The sequence below is a fragment of the Oncorhynchus gorbuscha genome, linkage group LG14 (genome assembly GCF_021184085.1).
Source record: "Oncorhynchus gorbuscha isolate QuinsamMale2020 ecotype Even-year linkage group LG14, OgorEven_v1.0, whole genome shotgun sequence".
NCBI lineage: Eukaryota > Metazoa > Chordata > Actinopteri > Salmoniformes > Salmonidae > Oncorhynchus > Oncorhynchus gorbuscha.
The window spans coordinates 39,085,677-39,103,380 of record NC_060186.1 but is presented as its reverse complement, the minus strand read 5'-3'; the positions used below and the strand labels follow the sequence as shown (position 1 = coordinate 39,103,380).

At 43.0% G+C, this 17,704-nt stretch overlaps 1 protein-coding gene and 1 long non-coding RNA gene across 2 annotated transcripts; both read right to left on the bottom strand.

Annotated features, from left to right (window-relative positions):
- Window positions 1-1,289: 1,289 nt before the first annotated feature.
- LOC123995773 lies at window positions 1,290-7,433 on the bottom strand. The gene is made up of 8 exons (XR_006831889.1): window positions 6,921-7,433; window positions 6,749-6,834; window positions 6,096-6,203; window positions 2,937-4,771; window positions 2,360-2,810; window positions 2,060-2,169; window positions 1,751-1,930; window positions 1,290-1,524 (listed from the first exon to the last, which is right to left on the bottom strand). It is a non-coding gene; the product is annotated as an uncharacterized LOC123995773 (long non-coding RNA).
- Window positions 7,434-17,037: 9,604 nt separating this feature from the next.
- LOC123995758 (small integral membrane protein 8-like) lies at window positions 17,038-17,704 on the bottom strand. The gene is made up of 2 exons (XM_046299431.1): window positions 17,428-17,704; window positions 17,038-17,313 (listed from the first exon to the last, which is right to left on the bottom strand). Exons 1-2 carry the CDS (start codon window positions 17,545-17,547, stop codon window positions 17,155-17,157), a joined length of 279 nt encoding a protein of 92 aa, XP_046155387.1. The 5' UTR covers window positions 17,548-17,704; the 3' UTR covers window positions 17,038-17,154.

Here is a 17,704-nt window from a genome sequence, read left to right as displayed (position 1 = left end):
ATTTTTTGGAAGGGTACAAGGTAACCGTCAAATGGGAAAGTCATAGCCGCAATGAATCAACATACAACGTTCTCATCAAGTTTAGGTACTTGCTGTCAAAACACTTTTAGAGTAGATAAACATGCACTTAACAGATGTGTCCCATTCATTACAAAACGTAGAACGATTTATCAATACTCGTAAGTCAGAAAAGTCTATATTGTGAACAAACGTGTACCCGAGTCAAGAATAGGTGACGTTGTGAATTGAACCAAAGGGACCCTTCACACACACAAAAAATGTAGGTTTAAAAGATCTATGCACATTATTTTTTATTTAACTAGGCAAGTCAGTTAAGATCAAATTCCTATTTTCAGTGACGGCCTTGGAAAAGTGGGTTAACCGCCTTGTTCAGGGGCAGAATGACAGATTTTCACCTTGTCAGCTCAGGGATTCGATCTTGCAACCTTTCGGCTACTAGTCCAACGCTCTAACCACTAGGCTACAGGACTTGCGTTATATAGGCCTTCATTTTGGGACATACAACATTGAATGCGGTTAAGTGGAGAGTCAAGAGGGAAAACTCACAATGGAGAAGTAAAATGAAAACAGTCAGTCTACCATTTAGGTGTGGTTTAGCTACAGGTCATTGATTTAGCTACAGGTCTTGGAGGGGAAACTACAGTAACTTACCTTTCACCAAGTTAACACTGAAAAGATGAACATGCACATTTTAGGTTGAAGTTATTTAAAGATAAAATGAAGAAAGCTAATAAAATGCACAGAAAACTATTACAATTTGGCCATCATGTCATGGACATTGCCAAAACCATGGCATATGTAGTAGATTCTCAGAAACGGAGAAGACTGATCAAATGGGCCTTTAAATAAAGTAGATTGGTTTTCCTACCATCACCAAAATACCTGGTTCACCCCCTCAAAAAAACAATTTGAAAAGAGGAGAAAACAAACTAATATTTCAAGATGCACACAGAGAAATATGTTCAAACCTGTTCTGAAGCGCGTATAAGTCTGTAATCTTTCTTTACATATTGCCAGACCCTGATAAGAAGATTCTAAGTAAATCTTTGGACATCCTCAGGACATCTTTGACAAAGGCATCAATTTAAGGAATGCAACCGTCTTGAATCAGGATTTATGTCACTAAGCATAAATCAGAACATTCCCAACTATTGTCTGATCTGCCCGACAACAGTAGAACAATTTTATATCACACTCAAAGTAATAGAGCGTTGGAAGCTTCAAGCTGAAATGTCCTCTGGCATTATGCAGTAGAACTATATTGCACCATCCAGTCCAGATGATGAGTCCAGCTCAGAAGCACTTCCTGAAGACGATCTGTGGGCCATGTTCCTCATATTCCTCTTGGCTGATCCAGGTGAAGTCAAAGGATGATAAGTTAGCTAGCACTGCACCTCCACTCCAAACAGATACACCTCCGTCCTTAAGGCTGGTCACACGCACACACTCAAAAATACTCTCATGCATCCCGTAATGGTCTCGTCCAATCAGATCTGGCTTACACTGTGGATGGAAGACATCACTGATTAACAGATTAAAGCTGACCCCTGGTGGCCATCCAATGGCTTACTTGGTAGTACCATAATCAAAAGCTGTTGGCAGAGTTAAAACACTTGCAGTTCTTAGTCTCAATTTCCTCAATACATAGCAGCAGATCACTTAACCATCACCACTCATAAGGGTGAGTGTTCTTTAAAGTGGGGATACAGGGGGTCGGTTAGAGGCTTACCTGGACCGCTCTGTGCTGAGGTGGACGACTTGTCCATCAGGCATGATGTAATACATCACTGCTAGCCGACAGCCCACAGGTTAACTCCGATTCATAGTCCCGGGCCACCTGGCAGCATTTCTCTTTTATCTCTCTCACAATCTCCATCTTGGTAAAAGTGTGCATGCACACTCCCTGCTCCTGCAGAAGTTGGGACACAGGATAGCAGAAAGCAAAGGTGAAAAAAACAAATGATTTTTTTGACCAAATTAGCATATTTAACAGAGTCCCTGTAAAAAAAACACACAAAAAACTGTTAACATCAAATACCATTTTAAGGTGCATTGTAACATCATGGCCAGCCACTGCGTGAGGTAGACAGTATCCCTCAAACACTGGCACCCTATGACTCACTCCATCCCCAGAGTCAAACACTACACCTATTAGAAGACAAAGGCTACAGTGATTAGCAATCTTATCCATTATTAAAGCTAAAAATACATCATTTCTCTCCTAGATTTGAATCTTTACTTTGAACAAGAGCGAAAGCATGCAATCCTTTACTCAGGAATATAATCACTGGATTAGATGGATTCATATACTAACTGAATCTACTGTATATTTACTTACATCAACAGAGTAGATAAAAGTTAGTTTGCCTGTGGACCTCCCTGCTGCGTAGAGTGCCAGCACTGCCTGCATGGTCACATAGGCGAGGGGAACGGTAAAGCAGTCAAACATAAGTTCCATCATGCGCTGGCGGTTCTCCAGCGGGTTCATGGCTGCCTCGGTCAATAGGACAGGGTGGTCGTCTGGATCGACCTGCAGCTTGCTGGAACGTGTGGTGCCAAATCTGAAGCGAGACCAGTGAGGTTTAAATCCTATAAACCGCCAGGTACTACAGCTTCATCAGAACATCAATGGGATAGAATTATGTCAACAGTAGACAACCCTTCTCCATTTCCTCCCAGTTGCTTATAATTCCGTTTTTCATGGGATACTTCAGTACCAGGACTCCTCTCATGTGTTGAGCCTCATGTCCAATGAAAGTCTCCCGTTCAAAGTTGCCATTCATTATTTCCTGTTGACAAAACAGTAGGCAAATCAGAAAGCCAGTCTCCATGTTGGGAAACGTATGGTGGCGGCCTAGCATATGAATAGCCACATGACCGAGGACAAACACCAAATACTTTGCTCATACAATTACCTCATATTTAGGCAGCCCAATGATATTTGGAAATATAGTATTTGGGAGGTCCTGATCAGCAAACCCTGCTTTCATCAAATCAGATCCTGTGTCCAGCACTGTTGGAGTATTGAAATTGGTCATCTGTAAATACAAGTTCAGAGAGATATAATCATTCCCATTTAACTGAAAGACCGTATAATATTCAAATTGTGAATAACGTGAATGTCTTTCCAAACAACTACTAATCCTTATGTCTCTGGTGGTTATTTGGACATTGGGTTGATTGACAGGTGACCTAGAGATGGCCCTCCTTGCAGTCCTACACCTCTGAAACCCATCAGGGCTCTACTTCTCTCCACTCATCAGCTCCGCTTGGTTCACATGATCCAGATATCGCTTCAGCAAACATACGAGGTAGCTCTTCAGAATTAAACCCAGAATGTGCCATTGAAATATCCTCAGATTTCTGGGAAAGGTTGGATTTCTGTCTGGATTTCTATCTGAACACCGGCAGAGTCAACAGGTGTTAATGTTGATTCAACAGAGGAATTGTCAAGAGAGGACTGCTCACGGGACTCCAAAGGGTTAATTGCATAATGATGCCTGTTGAGCTGCGAGGGGTTTGTTGTTGTGGATATTGCTGTGGTCCTTCACAGGTTTGAGGCTTCGCCCTTTAGGCTTCGGAAGAGTGCTGAACTCTGGCATGACTTCTGGTGCGAGTCTGGGGTTAGGGTCTGAATCACTATCAGGGCAGAGGGTTAAATACATGGTTTCCATTGAGATGATGAGTTCTAGCCCTTTGTCATTCACAGGAAGTGATGCCTTTCTTGGTTTAGGCACTGGGGGGGGGGTTTGTTATAATTCCAACTCGGGTCAAATACTCCATGTTCTGGGCACATTTCAGGTGTCAAGGTGGCCTCTTGGGGAAATTGCAAGTCGTACACCAATCTGAAATCTAAGCCTTCCTCATCTGTACTCTCTTGGAGTTGGATTCCAACCTCTTCAACACATTCACTGGGATCAGAATAGCTTTGTGGTAGAGTTAAGACTGGTTGTGATGCTCTGTGCTCCATAAACTCACTGTGGCTGGGAGCATCTACTTCTACCACGCCATCACCACAGCCAGATATACTAGAGTCCGCATGTGGATACTGACCATTTACACTTTGAACAAAGTCTTGTGATACAGGCATTATGGTTGAAAAGGTTGCAGTAATAACAAGGGATTCATTAGGATCAAGGTTTATGGTGTGTTTGGGCAGGGTTGGCAAGTGCTTTACGTTGAGGCTTCTATGGTCTGATATAAGATCATCGCAGAGAGCACCAACCTCCAAGTTATTCAGTTTAGAAGTCCTGTCCATTATAGAGCATTTCACTACTTTCTTGGTTCTGCTTATCCTCTTTGTGAGTTGACATCTTTTAGTCATCTCTTTAGCTAGGTTCATTTCCATCCTCTCCACTTCCCTTTTCTCTCTTTCTAGTTCGAATAGAAACGCCTGCCTCTCCTTGCACGTACTTCGGGAGCCCGTCGATTGAGGGGGCTTTTCATCAAGGCTCTCGTTCTCAGCTTGTCTGAGCTTGTGGATCTTGAGGTTCTCCTCCATGATGAGCTAATCGAGAACGTGCAGTCCTTTAAGCTCCTTCAGGAACTGTCCCCTGTTGGTCTGAGGGGGCCTCAACCCCGTCGGCCCATTCTCCATTGGCCTTCCATTGTGGCTCATGCTGCATTCTGATGCCTCAGTTTCACTGGCTGCCTCTGATGACCGGCATTCACTATGGTTGTCAGTGTCGGCAGAGTCAAGACTGTCATCAAGACCCAGGACACCCGCCGCTTTTAAATCACTGGAGGACATCTAGAAACAAGAACAAGAACAATAACATTGTTATTGATTTAACAATAACAGTGGAGATAACCAGCTGATGGGGTATCTATTACGATTTAAAGGCCACTAAACAAGATAAACAATTGTCTTGCATTAAGTTAAATGCCTGTTCAATCTTGTAAAAACAATACTTTCTTAACAATGTGCGGGGAGTCTACGAAAATAGTACAAATGGTTGTTTGTTGACCAGTGCATTTTGTAATTGGAGGAAAAAGCCACAATCTAATTTATGGAATCTAATTTGTAATGTATGGGCAATGGTCTACTTTGTAGTTCACCAGCTTAAGTGGTCCCATGATCCAAGTCTGACATACAGGAACACATTTACAGTGCCTTCAGTAAGTCGTCACACCCCTTGACCTTTTCCACATATTTTATTGTGTTATAAAGTTTAAAATGGATTTAATTGTAATTTGTCAATTATCTACACAAAATACTCTAAGGTAAAAAAATAATAATATATATATATATATATTTTTAAACAAATGTTAGAATTTAACAATAAAACACTAATACATACTATATGACAAAAAGTATGTGGACACCTACTCGTCGAACATCTCATTCCGAAATCGTTGCTCCTATACGTTTCCTCTTCACAATAACAGCACTTACATTTGACCGGGGCAGCTTTGCAGGGCAGAAATTTGACAAACTGACTTGTGACTCCAGTGTACATTTGTGTTTTTGTTTTAAGTTATTGTCCTGCTGAGGGGTGAATTCATCTCCCAGTATCTGGTTGAAAGCAGACAACCAGGTTTTCCTTTAGAATTTCGCCTGAGCCATTGTTAATTTTTAGCCTGAAAAACTCCTTAACAGTCCTTAACGATTACAAGCATACCAATAGCCCGATGCAGCCACCACTATGCATTGGAAAACCTCCCTGGTCTTTGTGGTTTAAATGCACGGCTTGACTGAGGGATCTTACATGTAGTTGTATGTGTGGGGTACAGAGATGAGGTAGTCATTCAGAAATCATGTTAAAACATTATTATTGCACAGAGTAAGTTCATGCAACTTATGTGACTTGTTAAGCAAATGTTTTTTTTCCTGAACTTATTCAGGCTTGCCATAACAAAGGGGTTGAATACTTAAACTCATGGCATTTCATTTAGAATTATTTGTAAACATAAAAAAACAAACATAATTCCACTTTGACATTATGGGGTATTGTGTGTAGGCCAATGACAAACAGTTAAATCCATTTTAAATTCAGGCTGTAACACCATTTTGGGGGGAAAAAGTCAAAGGGTGTGAATCATTTCTGAAGGCACTGTATATCATCACGACCTACCAAACGTGTCTGCTCCTCGCTGCCCCATGACGCCCACACTTTGCTTGAGCTCCCAGTATTCAGAAGAACATTCCACATCTGCTCCTGTGCCATCACATTCTCTTCCACCTGTACAAAAAGTGTTTACAAATGCAAGGTATTGGCCTACGCCAATGTGATTTAGGTCACTATTACCCAATCTTGGTAATGTGCAAATCTAATGCTCCGAACTATTTACTGCTTTGGCATGAAAACAATCCATTGAACATTTGAGTCAACCTGCCTCCAGTATTTCCGCCACCTCCCTGAGACCCCACTGTTCCTTTAGGTCCCAGTCAATTTACGAGACTTCAGTCATGTTGTCACGTTCTGACCTTAGTTCCTTTGTTCTGTCTTTGTTTTAGTATGGTCAGGGCGTGAGTTTGGTGAGTTGTCCATGTTCGTTTTTCTATCATTTGGGATTTCTGTGTTCGGCCTAATATGGTTCTCAATCAGAGTCAGCTGTCAATCGTTGTCCCTGATTGAGAATCATGCTTAGCCTGGTTTCACTTTTGAGTTGTGGGTGTTAATTTTCCATGTTAGTGTCTGTGCCACACGGTACTGTTTCGGTTATTCACGTTTATTGTTTTGTTCCAGTGTTCTGTTGTGTTTGATTAAATATTATGGACACTTACCACGCTGCGCATTGGTCCTCCGATCCTTCTCGCTACTCCTCCTCAGAAGAGGAGGATGAGATCCGTTACACATGGAGCTTGTAATCCTACAAACACAAACAATATAAGTGCTAGGCACAATTAGCGGCTATGTGGACCATGTCATGAGACAAGAGCATAAATGTGTCATTACCTTTCACAGGTGTCCCGTTTCGGGTTATGGAAGTCATACGTATCCCAGGGAAGAGTGGGAATGCTCTCTGCAGTGTAGTTGGGCACGTCTCCTGCATCTGTGATGGTGCTGGAGAGGGAATTACAAGTGGGGCTCAGTTCTGACTCCTCAAAGCTGTCCTGTGCCTATAGGATACTGTCACTGGGCTGTGCCCCTCTGCTCTGAGGACTGGTGTGTACCTCCGTCTGTGTGGGCTGGTCTCGAGACCGATTGGATAATTGGTTGGTGTGGTGGGAGCACTCTGAGGGGTTTGGGCTCTTGATGTCTTGTTGATGTGGTGAATGGTTCTGGGTGATGGTGACCGTGTAAGAGTTCTCCAGGTCATCCACAGGCAGACTGAGCCAGTGGTTCTGGGGCAGGGTAGCCGACTGCTTCAGTTTCATTTCAAAATCTAGCGAGTCCACCGTTATTTTAGGGATAATCTGAATGCTGGCCATGGAGGTATTGCCCACAGAGCTAAAGTCAAACTCCTCCCTACAGTCCTTCCGAGTCAGACACGCTAGAGATGTTCTCCTCGTGGATCTGGGGCTGCCTTGTGGCTGGTACCTTGGACAGCCCTTCCCATCCCTCCCTCCCTGCCCCAGTCTCCACATGGCTGCTTCCTGCTCCATCAACACCAGAGTCAGAGGAGCTGAGAGAGGGATTATTCCCCACAGCAGACACAGCCCCAGAGATAGCACTGGAGGGGGACGTACCTAGAAGGACTTGGTGTTTGAGGTTAGAGAGGGAGCCACGGCTGTGCAGGTTGTCAGTCTGATCTGGAACCAGAGGTTTTTTGGAGACTACATAATGCCCCGCCTGGACTGTTAATGGCCTCGGGGCCTCCGCCCACACCCAGGTTAGTGTGTGGCCCAGGCCCTTTCCTGTGGCGGGCTCTCAGAAACTCATACTGCCCCTGGAGAAGTCAGGAGTTTTCACAGGGTCATGCACCTGGAGAGAAGGTGGCAGGGCCAACTTGCCTGTGAACAAGTATTCAATAGAAATACTGCCATACAAGTTGCCAAATCAAATAGCAAATAGAAGTTTTAACTAGTTAATACCCTCCTAAAGCATTTAAACATGATTATGCAACAGACGTTTTCCAACACACAAGCTGGAGTTTCTCACCTTTGTGACAGCTGTTTGCCCTTCTGCTAGAGCTGGGCGTCAGGGATGACATTGGCCAGGTGAGCCAGCTGGACCAGCTGCTCCATGTCTGGGGAGGGGTTCCTTCTCAGGAAGTCTACAACTCATCCAGAACGCCGCAGCCCGTCTAGTGTTCAACCTTCCCAAGTTCTCTCACGTCACCCCGCTCCTCCGCTCTCTCCACTGGCTTCCAGTTGAAGCTCGCATCCGCTACAAGACCATGGTGCTTGCCTACGGAGCTGTGAGGGGAACGGCACCTCAGTACCTCCAGGCTCTGATCAGGCCCTACACCCAAATAAGGGCACTGCGTTCATCCACCTCTGGCCTGCTCGCCTCCCTACCACTGAGGAGGTACAGTTCCCGCTCAGCTCAGTCAAAACTGTTCGCTGCTCTGGCTCCCCAATGGTGGAACAAACTCCCTCACGACGCCAGGACAGCGGAGTCAATCACCACCTTCCGGAGACACCTGAAACCCCACCTCTTTAAGGAATACCTAGGATAGGATAAAGTAATCCTTCTCACCCCCCCCCCCCCTTAAAATATTTAGATGCACTATTGTAAAGTGGTTGTTCCACTGGATGTCATAAGGTGAATGCACCAATTTGTAAGTCGCTCTGGATAAGAGCGTCTGCTAAATGACTTAAATGTAAATGTAAAATGTAAATGAAGTCACAGACCGCCTGCCTCCACACAGGGTCAGGGCCATGCATCTCCAGCGGGTGGTACCGTTTGGGGAGGCTGTCACAGTTCACACCCCACAGAAGGTCTTGGAGAAAGTTCTCACACAGGACGATGCTGTACCAGCTATTGGCCTGTTGAGATGAAATAAATTGAGTGCATGACATTAGATTAAATAGACCACATTATTATAAATATAAAACGTAAATGTAATTTCAATAATCTTCCTAATCATCTTCAATAATTGTTGTCAATTTCAATTACCACTTCAGTATTATGTAGACATTTCTGAGTTAGCATATACACTCAGAAATCATAAAACGGTCAGTCCAACAGAATACCTACTTTGTTGTAGTAGTGGTCGAAGTCGGCGACTGCTCCGAGGGTCTGATGAGGGCGCTCTACAGCAGAGTGGAAGTTCTCCTTCAGTCTGTCCGGATCCTGCACCCACTCTTCCCTGGGTCTGGGCATCACCAGGAAGCAGAGTGTCAGCTAACGTGTGGATCACATCCTCAGCACAGCGGCCTAGAGCCTGGCAGCAGGGAGAGAAGACATGTAAACACAACACCGCTGTTGTTCAGGATCCATACAGCAACTTTAATACTTCAATGCACCCATCTTAGGAGGAAAATATCAGAGTAGCCTATATTTACCATGGCAGGTGTATAGATGGATGCCTCAAATTCAGATGTTAACGTCTCAGCCTTCCTCGCATCTTTAGCAATCTCGATTCTGTACGTCTGGAGCTTCTCTTTTTGATAACTGAACAGATTAAAAGCTATCTGCAAGTGGAGGTAAATGAACCAAAAATAAACAAAAACGCATGATGGGTCATTTTCATTGGGCACCAAATGGAAGAAAAACGCACTTTGAGGGACTACCTGGATATTTTGCACAAATATTTTCTGTTGCATGCCCTAATGAACACAACCCTGGAGTAATTGTTATGTATTATAACCCACCTGCTGTGCCTCATCACACAGCTGGTAGACCTGCACCTGGAGGTGGGCCTTAGAAAAGGCCTGTTGCCACAGCAACTCTATTCTTTCAGCAGCCTCAGTTATCCTTTCAACAAAGACAAGAGACCTTAAACCTGTGGAAAATAAGACTCCTATGCTGAACCTTGAAATAGAACAGCATTATGTATCCATTGACAGCATTGCATAGAAAGTTAGAAATGTGTGTAAAATGCGTAATTCGCGTCCTCAACAATACATTTAAACTCACACCATACTCCTCCCTCTAAATGATTGGTCAAAATGTACTGGTTAAGCGCTCTACCTGGGCCTGGTTTTCCAAAAGCTACACTGAACAACAACAAAAATCTACAGAACATGTAATGTGTTGGTCCCATTTGTTTACATCCCTGTTAGTGAGCATTTCTCCTTTCCCAAGATAATCCATCCACCTGACAGGTGTGGCATAGCAAGAAGCTGACTAAACAGCATGATCATTACACAGGTGAAACTTGTGCTGGGGGCAATAAAAGGCCGCAGATGTCTCAACTTTTGAGGGAGTGTGCAATTTGCATGTTGACTGCAGGAATGTCCACCAGAGCTGATGCCTGAGAACATAAGCCAACTACGTCGTCGTTTTAGAGAATTTGGCAGTACGTCCAACTGGACTTACGTGTATGGCGTTGTATGGGCGAAACGCTGTCAAAGCTGTGAACAGTTTGCCCCATGGTGGCGGTGGGGTTATGGCATGGACAGGATTAAGCTACGGACAACGAACACAATTGCATTTTATCGATGGCAATTTGAGTGCACAGAGATACCGTGACGAGATTGATTTGATTTGATTTGATTTGAGATCCCGTGGCCCATTTTTTTCTTTGAAGATATCTGTGACCAACAGATGCATATCTGTATTCCCAGTCATGTGAAATCCATAGATTAGGGCCTAATTCATTAATTAAAATGAATTTCCTTATACGAACTGTACCTAAGTAAAATCTTTAAAATTGTTGCATGTCAAGTTCACATTTTCTCAAAACCATCGTTACCAAAGTTGCTCTTGAAAACGCTTGTTATTTAACGACTGCTTCAGACCAGTCGTGGAACAGCTAAGCACGTCGCTTGATGCTTTCTTTGACCTTCCACGTCACTTTATACACAGAAGATATCCGCTAAACGCAAAATCAAAATGTTCATCCGTCTTTGTGACCGATGAACCAAATTTGACTGACTACAAATAAACTTGCCCATTTTTTTGCCTAACATGGCAAAGGATATAAAGACGCTGCAAATTAAACAAGAGATGACTGTATTAAAAGATAAACGGTATAGGCTACAGACCTACAGTATCAGTCAAAAGTTGACACACCTACTCATTCAAGAGTTTCTGTATTTTTGCTATTTTCTCCTTTCAAAAATAACACACATGGAATCATGTAGTATCCAAAAAAGTGTTAGAAAATATATTTTGATTGGTTTATTTGAGATTCATCAAAGTTGCCCACCCTTTGCCTTGACAACTTTGCACACTCTTGGCATTCTCTCAACCAGCTTCATGAGGTAGTCATTTGGAATGCATTTCAATGAACAGGTGCGATTTGATAAAAGTTCATTTACGGAATTTCTTTCCTTCTTAATGCATTCGAGCCAATCAGTTGCTTTGTGACCAGGTAGGGGTGGTATACAGAAGATAGCCCTATTTGGGCTCCCGAGTGGCGCAGCGGTCCAAGCCACTGCATCTCAGTGCAAGAGGCGTCACTACAGTCCCTGGTTCGATTCCAGGCTGTATCACATACAGCCGTGATTAGGAGTTCCATAGGGCAGCGCACAATTGGCCCAGCGTCGTCTGAGTTTGGCCGGGGTAGGCTGTCGTAAATAAGAATTTGTTCTTAACTGATTAAATAAAAGGTTCTTAACTAATTAAATAAAAGGTTAAATAAAAATACAAAAATTGGGTAACAGACACACCTCAACAACAACTGTTCAGAGGAGACTGCAGCAATTCGAAGGCCTGATTCACACAAAGAATCCACTACTAAAAGGACACCAATAATAAGAAAGAGACTTGCTTGGGTCAAGAAACACCAGCAATGGACATCACGGTGGGTGATTTATTTAGAATTCAAGGCACATTTAACCAGCATGGCTACCGCAGCGATATGCCATCCCATCTGGTTTGCGTTTGGTGGGACTGTAATTTGATTTTCAACAGGACAATGACCCAAAACACACCACCAGGCTGTGTAAGAGCTATTTGACCAAGAAGGAGAGTGATGGAGTACTGCATCAGATGACCTGGCCTCATCCCCATTGAGATGGTTTGGGATGAGTTGGACCATGGAGTGAAGGAAAAGCAGCCAACAAGTATTCAGAATGTGCTGGAAAGACAGTTGGAAAATCATTTCTCATGAAGCTGGTTGAGAGAATGCCAAGATTGTGCAAAAGGGGGCGACTTTGAAGAATCTAAAATATATTTTGATTTGATTAACACTATGCTGGTTACTACATGATTCTATGTGTGATTTCATAGTTTTGATGTCTTCACTATTACTCTACAATGGGGAAGGATAGCGAAACAATTCTGCAGCATTGATGGTCCCCAAAAACACATAGGCCTCCGTCATTCTTAAATGGAAGAAGTTTGGAACCACCGACACTCTTCCTAGAGCTGGCCGCCCGGCCAAACTGAGCAATCGGTGAAGGACAATGATCAGGGAGGTGACCAAGAACCCGATAGTCACTCTGACAGAGTTCTAGAGTTCCTCTGTGGAGATGGGAGAACCTTCCAGAAGGATAACCATCTCTGCAGCACTCCACCAATAAGGCCTATATGGTAGAGTGGCCAGACAGAAGCCACTTCTCAGTAAAAGGCCCGCTGGAGTTTGCCAAAAGGCACCTAAAAACAATGACAAACAAGATTATCTGGTCTGATGAAACAAACCAACTCTTTAGTCTGAATGCCAAGAGTCACGTCTGGAGGAAACCTGGCACCACCCCTACGGTGAAGCATGGTGGGTATGTCATGCTGTGGGTATGTTATTCTGCAGCAGGAAGACTAGTCAGGATCGAGGGAAAGATAAACAGAGCAAATTACAAAGAGAACCTTGATGAAAACCTGCTAGAGCGGTCAGGACCTCAGACTGGGGCGAAGGTTCACCTGCCAACAGGACAACACGAAGCACACAGCCAAGACAACGCAGGAGTGGCTTTAGGACAAGTCCTTGGGTGGCCCAGCCAGAGCCCGGACTTGAACCCAACATTTCTGAAGAGACCTGAAAATAGCTTTGCAGCAACGCTCCCCACTCAACCTGACTGCGCTTGAGGATCTGCAGAGAAGCGTGAGAGAAACTACACAAATACAGGCGTGCCAAGCTTGTAGTGTCATACCCAAGAAGACTCGAGGCTGTAATTGCTGCCAAAGCTGCTTCAACAAAGTACTGATTAAAGGGTCTGAATACTTATGTAAATGTAATATCTATATATTTCTCTATATATCTATATTTCTTTTGTAAAAAATAAAATCTAAAACCTGTTTTTGCTTTGTCATTATGGGGTATTGTGTGTAGATTGATGAGGGGAAAAAAACAATTTAATCCATTTTAGAATAAGGCTGTAACGTAATAAAATGTGGAAAAAGTCGAGGGGTCTGAATACTTTCCGAATGCACTGTAGGTGATAATATCTTTAGGATCCATCAGTATTGTGGAATCATTTGAACGTTAAGGAGAGTTGGAAAGGGAGAAAACTGACCATTTATTTCGATCCGACCAGAATCAACATGCCTCGACGCACTTAGCAAATGTTCTCTCTGCGTGAATCCCAAAATAAGTGTAAAGTGATAAATTAAGTTAAATGTTCAAGACATTTTAAACAATTTGCTACTTATCGTTCTAAATGTGTACACACTTTTCTCCTTAGACAAAACAAAAGAAGATTGAAAGGAGGTGAGGCAGACTTCAAAACTCTTCCACAAGGACCCACATGACTATACTGATGAAAGGTGGCTAGAGGGGAGGACTCGTCCGTTCACCTACTAACGAATTGGCATCTCTTCGACCACTCGGTTTCCGACTCACAGAGAGAGGACAGAGAGAGGGTGGAGGGCAGACTTTTTCCCCAAATGAGAAAAGGCCACTGACTGCATACTCCTCTCCAGATAGATTAACTGAATCTACCATGGAACACCTACCATCACAGATTGTTCTGAAATAGTTTCTATAGTTAGAAACAGAACATTAGCATTCATGCAACATGATTTTGTTAATTTAATCTCAGAAATGAAGCTACTTGATTGTGCCCATACTGGACATTTTAATGTATAGGGTTCACATAGTCATGGTCATGAGGTGTATGTGGACACCTGCTCGAAAATATCATTCTAAAATCATGGGCATTAATATGGAATTGGTCCTCCCTTTGCTGCTATAACAGCCTCCACGCTTCTGGGAAGGCTTTCCACTAGATGTTAAACATTGCTGCGGGGACTTGCTTCCATTCAGCCACAAGAGTATTAGTGAGATCAGGCACGGATGTTGGCCGATTAGGCCTGGCTCGCAGTTGGCGTTCCGATTCATCCCAAAGGTGTTATGATGGGATTGAGGTCAGGGCTCTGTGCAGGCCAGTCAAGTTCTTCCACACCGATCTCGACAAACCATTTCTCTATGGACCTCGCCTTTCCGCACAGGGGCATTGTCATGCTGTAAAATGAAAGGGCCTTCCCTAAACTGTTGCCACAAAGTTGGAAGCACAGCATCGTCTAGAATTACTTGTATGCAGTAGCGTTAAGATTTCCCTTCTGGAACTAAGGGGCCTAGCTCAAACCATGAAAAACAACACTAGACCATTATTCCTCCTCTACCAAACAATTGGCACTACATATGGGGGCAGGTAGTGTTTTACTTGCATCTGCCACAACCAGATTAGTCTGTCAGACTGCCAGAGGGTGAAGCGTGAGTCATCAGTCCAGAGAACGTGTTTCTACTGCTTCAGAGTTCAGTGACGGCGAGCTTTACTCCACTCCAGCAGACGCTTGGCAATGGAAACCCTTTTCATGAAGCTCAAGACAAACAGTTATTGTGCCAACGTTGCTTGCAGAGGCAGTTTGGAATGCGGTAGTGAGTGTTGCAACAGAGGACAGACGATTTTTACGCGCTTCAGCACTCGGCGGTCCTGTTCTGAGAGCTTGTGTGGCCAAACCACTTCACGGCTGAGCAGTTATTGCTCCAAGATGTTTACACACAGGTGGATTGTATTTATCATCATTAGTCATTTAGGTCAACATTGGATCATTCAGAGATCCTCACTGAACTTCTGGAGAGTTTGCTGCACTGAACGTAAAGGGGCTGAATAATTTTGCACGCCCAATTTTTCAGTTTTTGATTTGTTAAAAAAGTGTGAAATATCCAATAAATGTCGTTCCACTTCATAATTGTGTCCCACTTGTTGTTGATTCTTCACAAAAAAATACCTTTATATCTTTATGTTTGAAGCCTGAAATATGGCAAAAGGTCGCAAAGTTCAAGGGTGCCGAATACTTTCGAAAGGCACTGTATACATGGTTAGCAGATGTTAATGCGAGTGTAGCAAAATGCTTGTGCTTATGGTTCCGACAGTGCAGTAATATCTAACAAGTAATCTAACAGTTCCCCAACTACTACCTAATACACACAAATCTAAAAAGGGTGAATGAGAATATGTACATAAAAATATATGGATGAGCGATGGCCCAAGCAGCATAGGCAAGGTGCAATAGATGGTATAAAATACAGTATATATATAGTTGAAGTTTACATACACCGTAGCCAAATACATTTAAACTCAGTTTCACAATCCCTGACATTTAATCCACATAAAAAGTCCCTGTTTTAAATCAGTTAGGATTCCCACTTTATTTTAAGAATGTGAAATGTCAGATTAATAGTAGAGAGAATTATTTATTTCAGATTTTATTTCTTTCATCACATTCCCAGTGGGTCAGAAGTTTACATACACTCAATTAGTATTTGGTAGCATTGCCTTTAAATTATTTAATTTGGGTCAAACGTTTTGGGTAGCCTTCCACAATAAATTGGGTGAACTTTGGCCCATTCCTCCTGATAGAGCCGGAGTAACTAAGTCAGGTTTGTAGGCCTCCTTGCTCACACATGCTTTTTCAGTTCTGCACAAAAATGTTCTATGGGATTCAGGTCAGGGCTTTGTGATGGCCACTCCATTACCTTGACTTTGTTGTCCTTAAGCCATTTTTACACAACTTTGGAAGTGTGTTTGGGAGTCATTGTCCATTTGGAAGACCCATTTGCGACCAAGCTTTAACTTCCTGACTGATGTCTTGAGATGTTGCTTCAATATATCCACGTAATTTTCCTACCTCATGATGCCATCTATTTTGTGAAGTGCACCAGTTCCTCCTGCAGCAAAGCACCCCCCACAACATGATGCTGCCACCCCCGTGCTTCACGGTTGGGATGGTGTTCTTTGGCTTGCAAGCCTCCCCCTTTTTCCACCAAACATAACAATGGTCATTATGGCCAAACAGTTCTATTTTGTGTTTCATCAGACATTTCTCCAAAAAGTACGATCTTTATCCCCATGTGCAGTTGCAAACCGTAGTTTTTATCTTACACCACGCCTCTTCAGTAGCAGCTTTAATACACTTCTCCTTCTCATTTTGAAACTCGGTCATGTAATACTGGTGTATGTTTTCGCTTTTATATACAATTCAATGTGATAGTCGCTTAAACATATGTTACAGACTGCTATCATTGATAAGTAGTATCATTGGAGTGAATCTAATAAAGGGGGTTTGGACATACCAATGAGGTTTGAGTGAGTACTCAACTGCTTCGGCTTTATCAGTGTTGCCAAACAAAGCTGTGAGTACGGCTTGTGGGCTCTCGCTCTCTTGCAGTTCGTCTTTCACCTCTAGACACAGGAAGGATTCTGCGAAGCTTCTATTCCCACGTTGGGAATTTCCCTTTTTGACTCTGTCCATTTTAGCTTGTACACTGGACCTCACCTCACAAAGTACATAATTATTGAAGTATTACCTCCCAACCCATAGGGTGGGATATCTTGCTCTATTTAAAACTAGCTACTGTTTAAAGTATTTAAAATACTGCTTTGTAGAAGATTTTTTTTTATAAGAACGTGTGACTTCAAATGCAAGTATCTGAAAAAGGAAAAACTCATTGTGATGCATCCTATTGTGTCCTCTTTCTTGACGTGGAATCCTCTATAGGCTTTTTATGGGCTTACCTTATTGTATTTATTCTCTAAAGTAAATTGTTGTTTCAATAGTTGAATAACTGAATCCAACAGCTTTTGCCTCATTTTAACAATATTTAATAACCATAATAATTTTATACACAGATCCAGTGCTTTCCGCCCATGCCATTTCCCTACAATAATGTTCAGGATATATTGCATATCTGATGGGATCAGTCCCATTTCGAGGTTTTCCTCCTCATGTTCTTCTCCCCTTCACTGTCAATAGCTTCATACAGCTGCTGGTCGTTATCTTTGGTGGCGTGAAGGTAGCCCAGGTAGCCCACACACAAGGTGATAGTTACAAGTCCAAAGGCCATCACAGGCTTGTTCTGTAAAATCAATAAACCACAAATGTAATGACACGTGAACAACAGACGACACTGATAACAAACTCCTATGTACCTAATATAATTGTAGCCGAGGAGTTCATCAGTAGGCCTTACTGGTCTAATGAAGAGCTCGGGGTTAACAGCTCGGAAAAGTGTGGTGGTCTTCGCTCCCCTCAGGCCAGGAATCCTGAAATTCCCTTCTTTCGGGGCATCCTTATCGTTTCCAGATGCCATTGCAAAAGTATGTTGAGTCTTTATTTATGCAACCCTATTGTATGAAAGAGTACAAAGCGTTTGAGGAAACGTTATTGATGATGGAAAACATTCCCGAGCAATCAAAACCGCATGCACAAAACGTCCATTTGTTTTGAAAGTCATAATAGTCAACGAA

Coding starts and splice junctions, on each gene's coding strand:
- LOC123995758 (XM_046299431.1), bottom strand. CDS start 17,547: ATGGCATCTGGAAACGATAAGGATGCCCCGAAAGAAGGGAATTTCAGG. Junction 17,314..17,427: donor CCGAGCTCTTCATTAGACCA/GTAAGGCCTACT, acceptor TTGATTTTACAG/AACAAGCCTGTGATGGCCTT.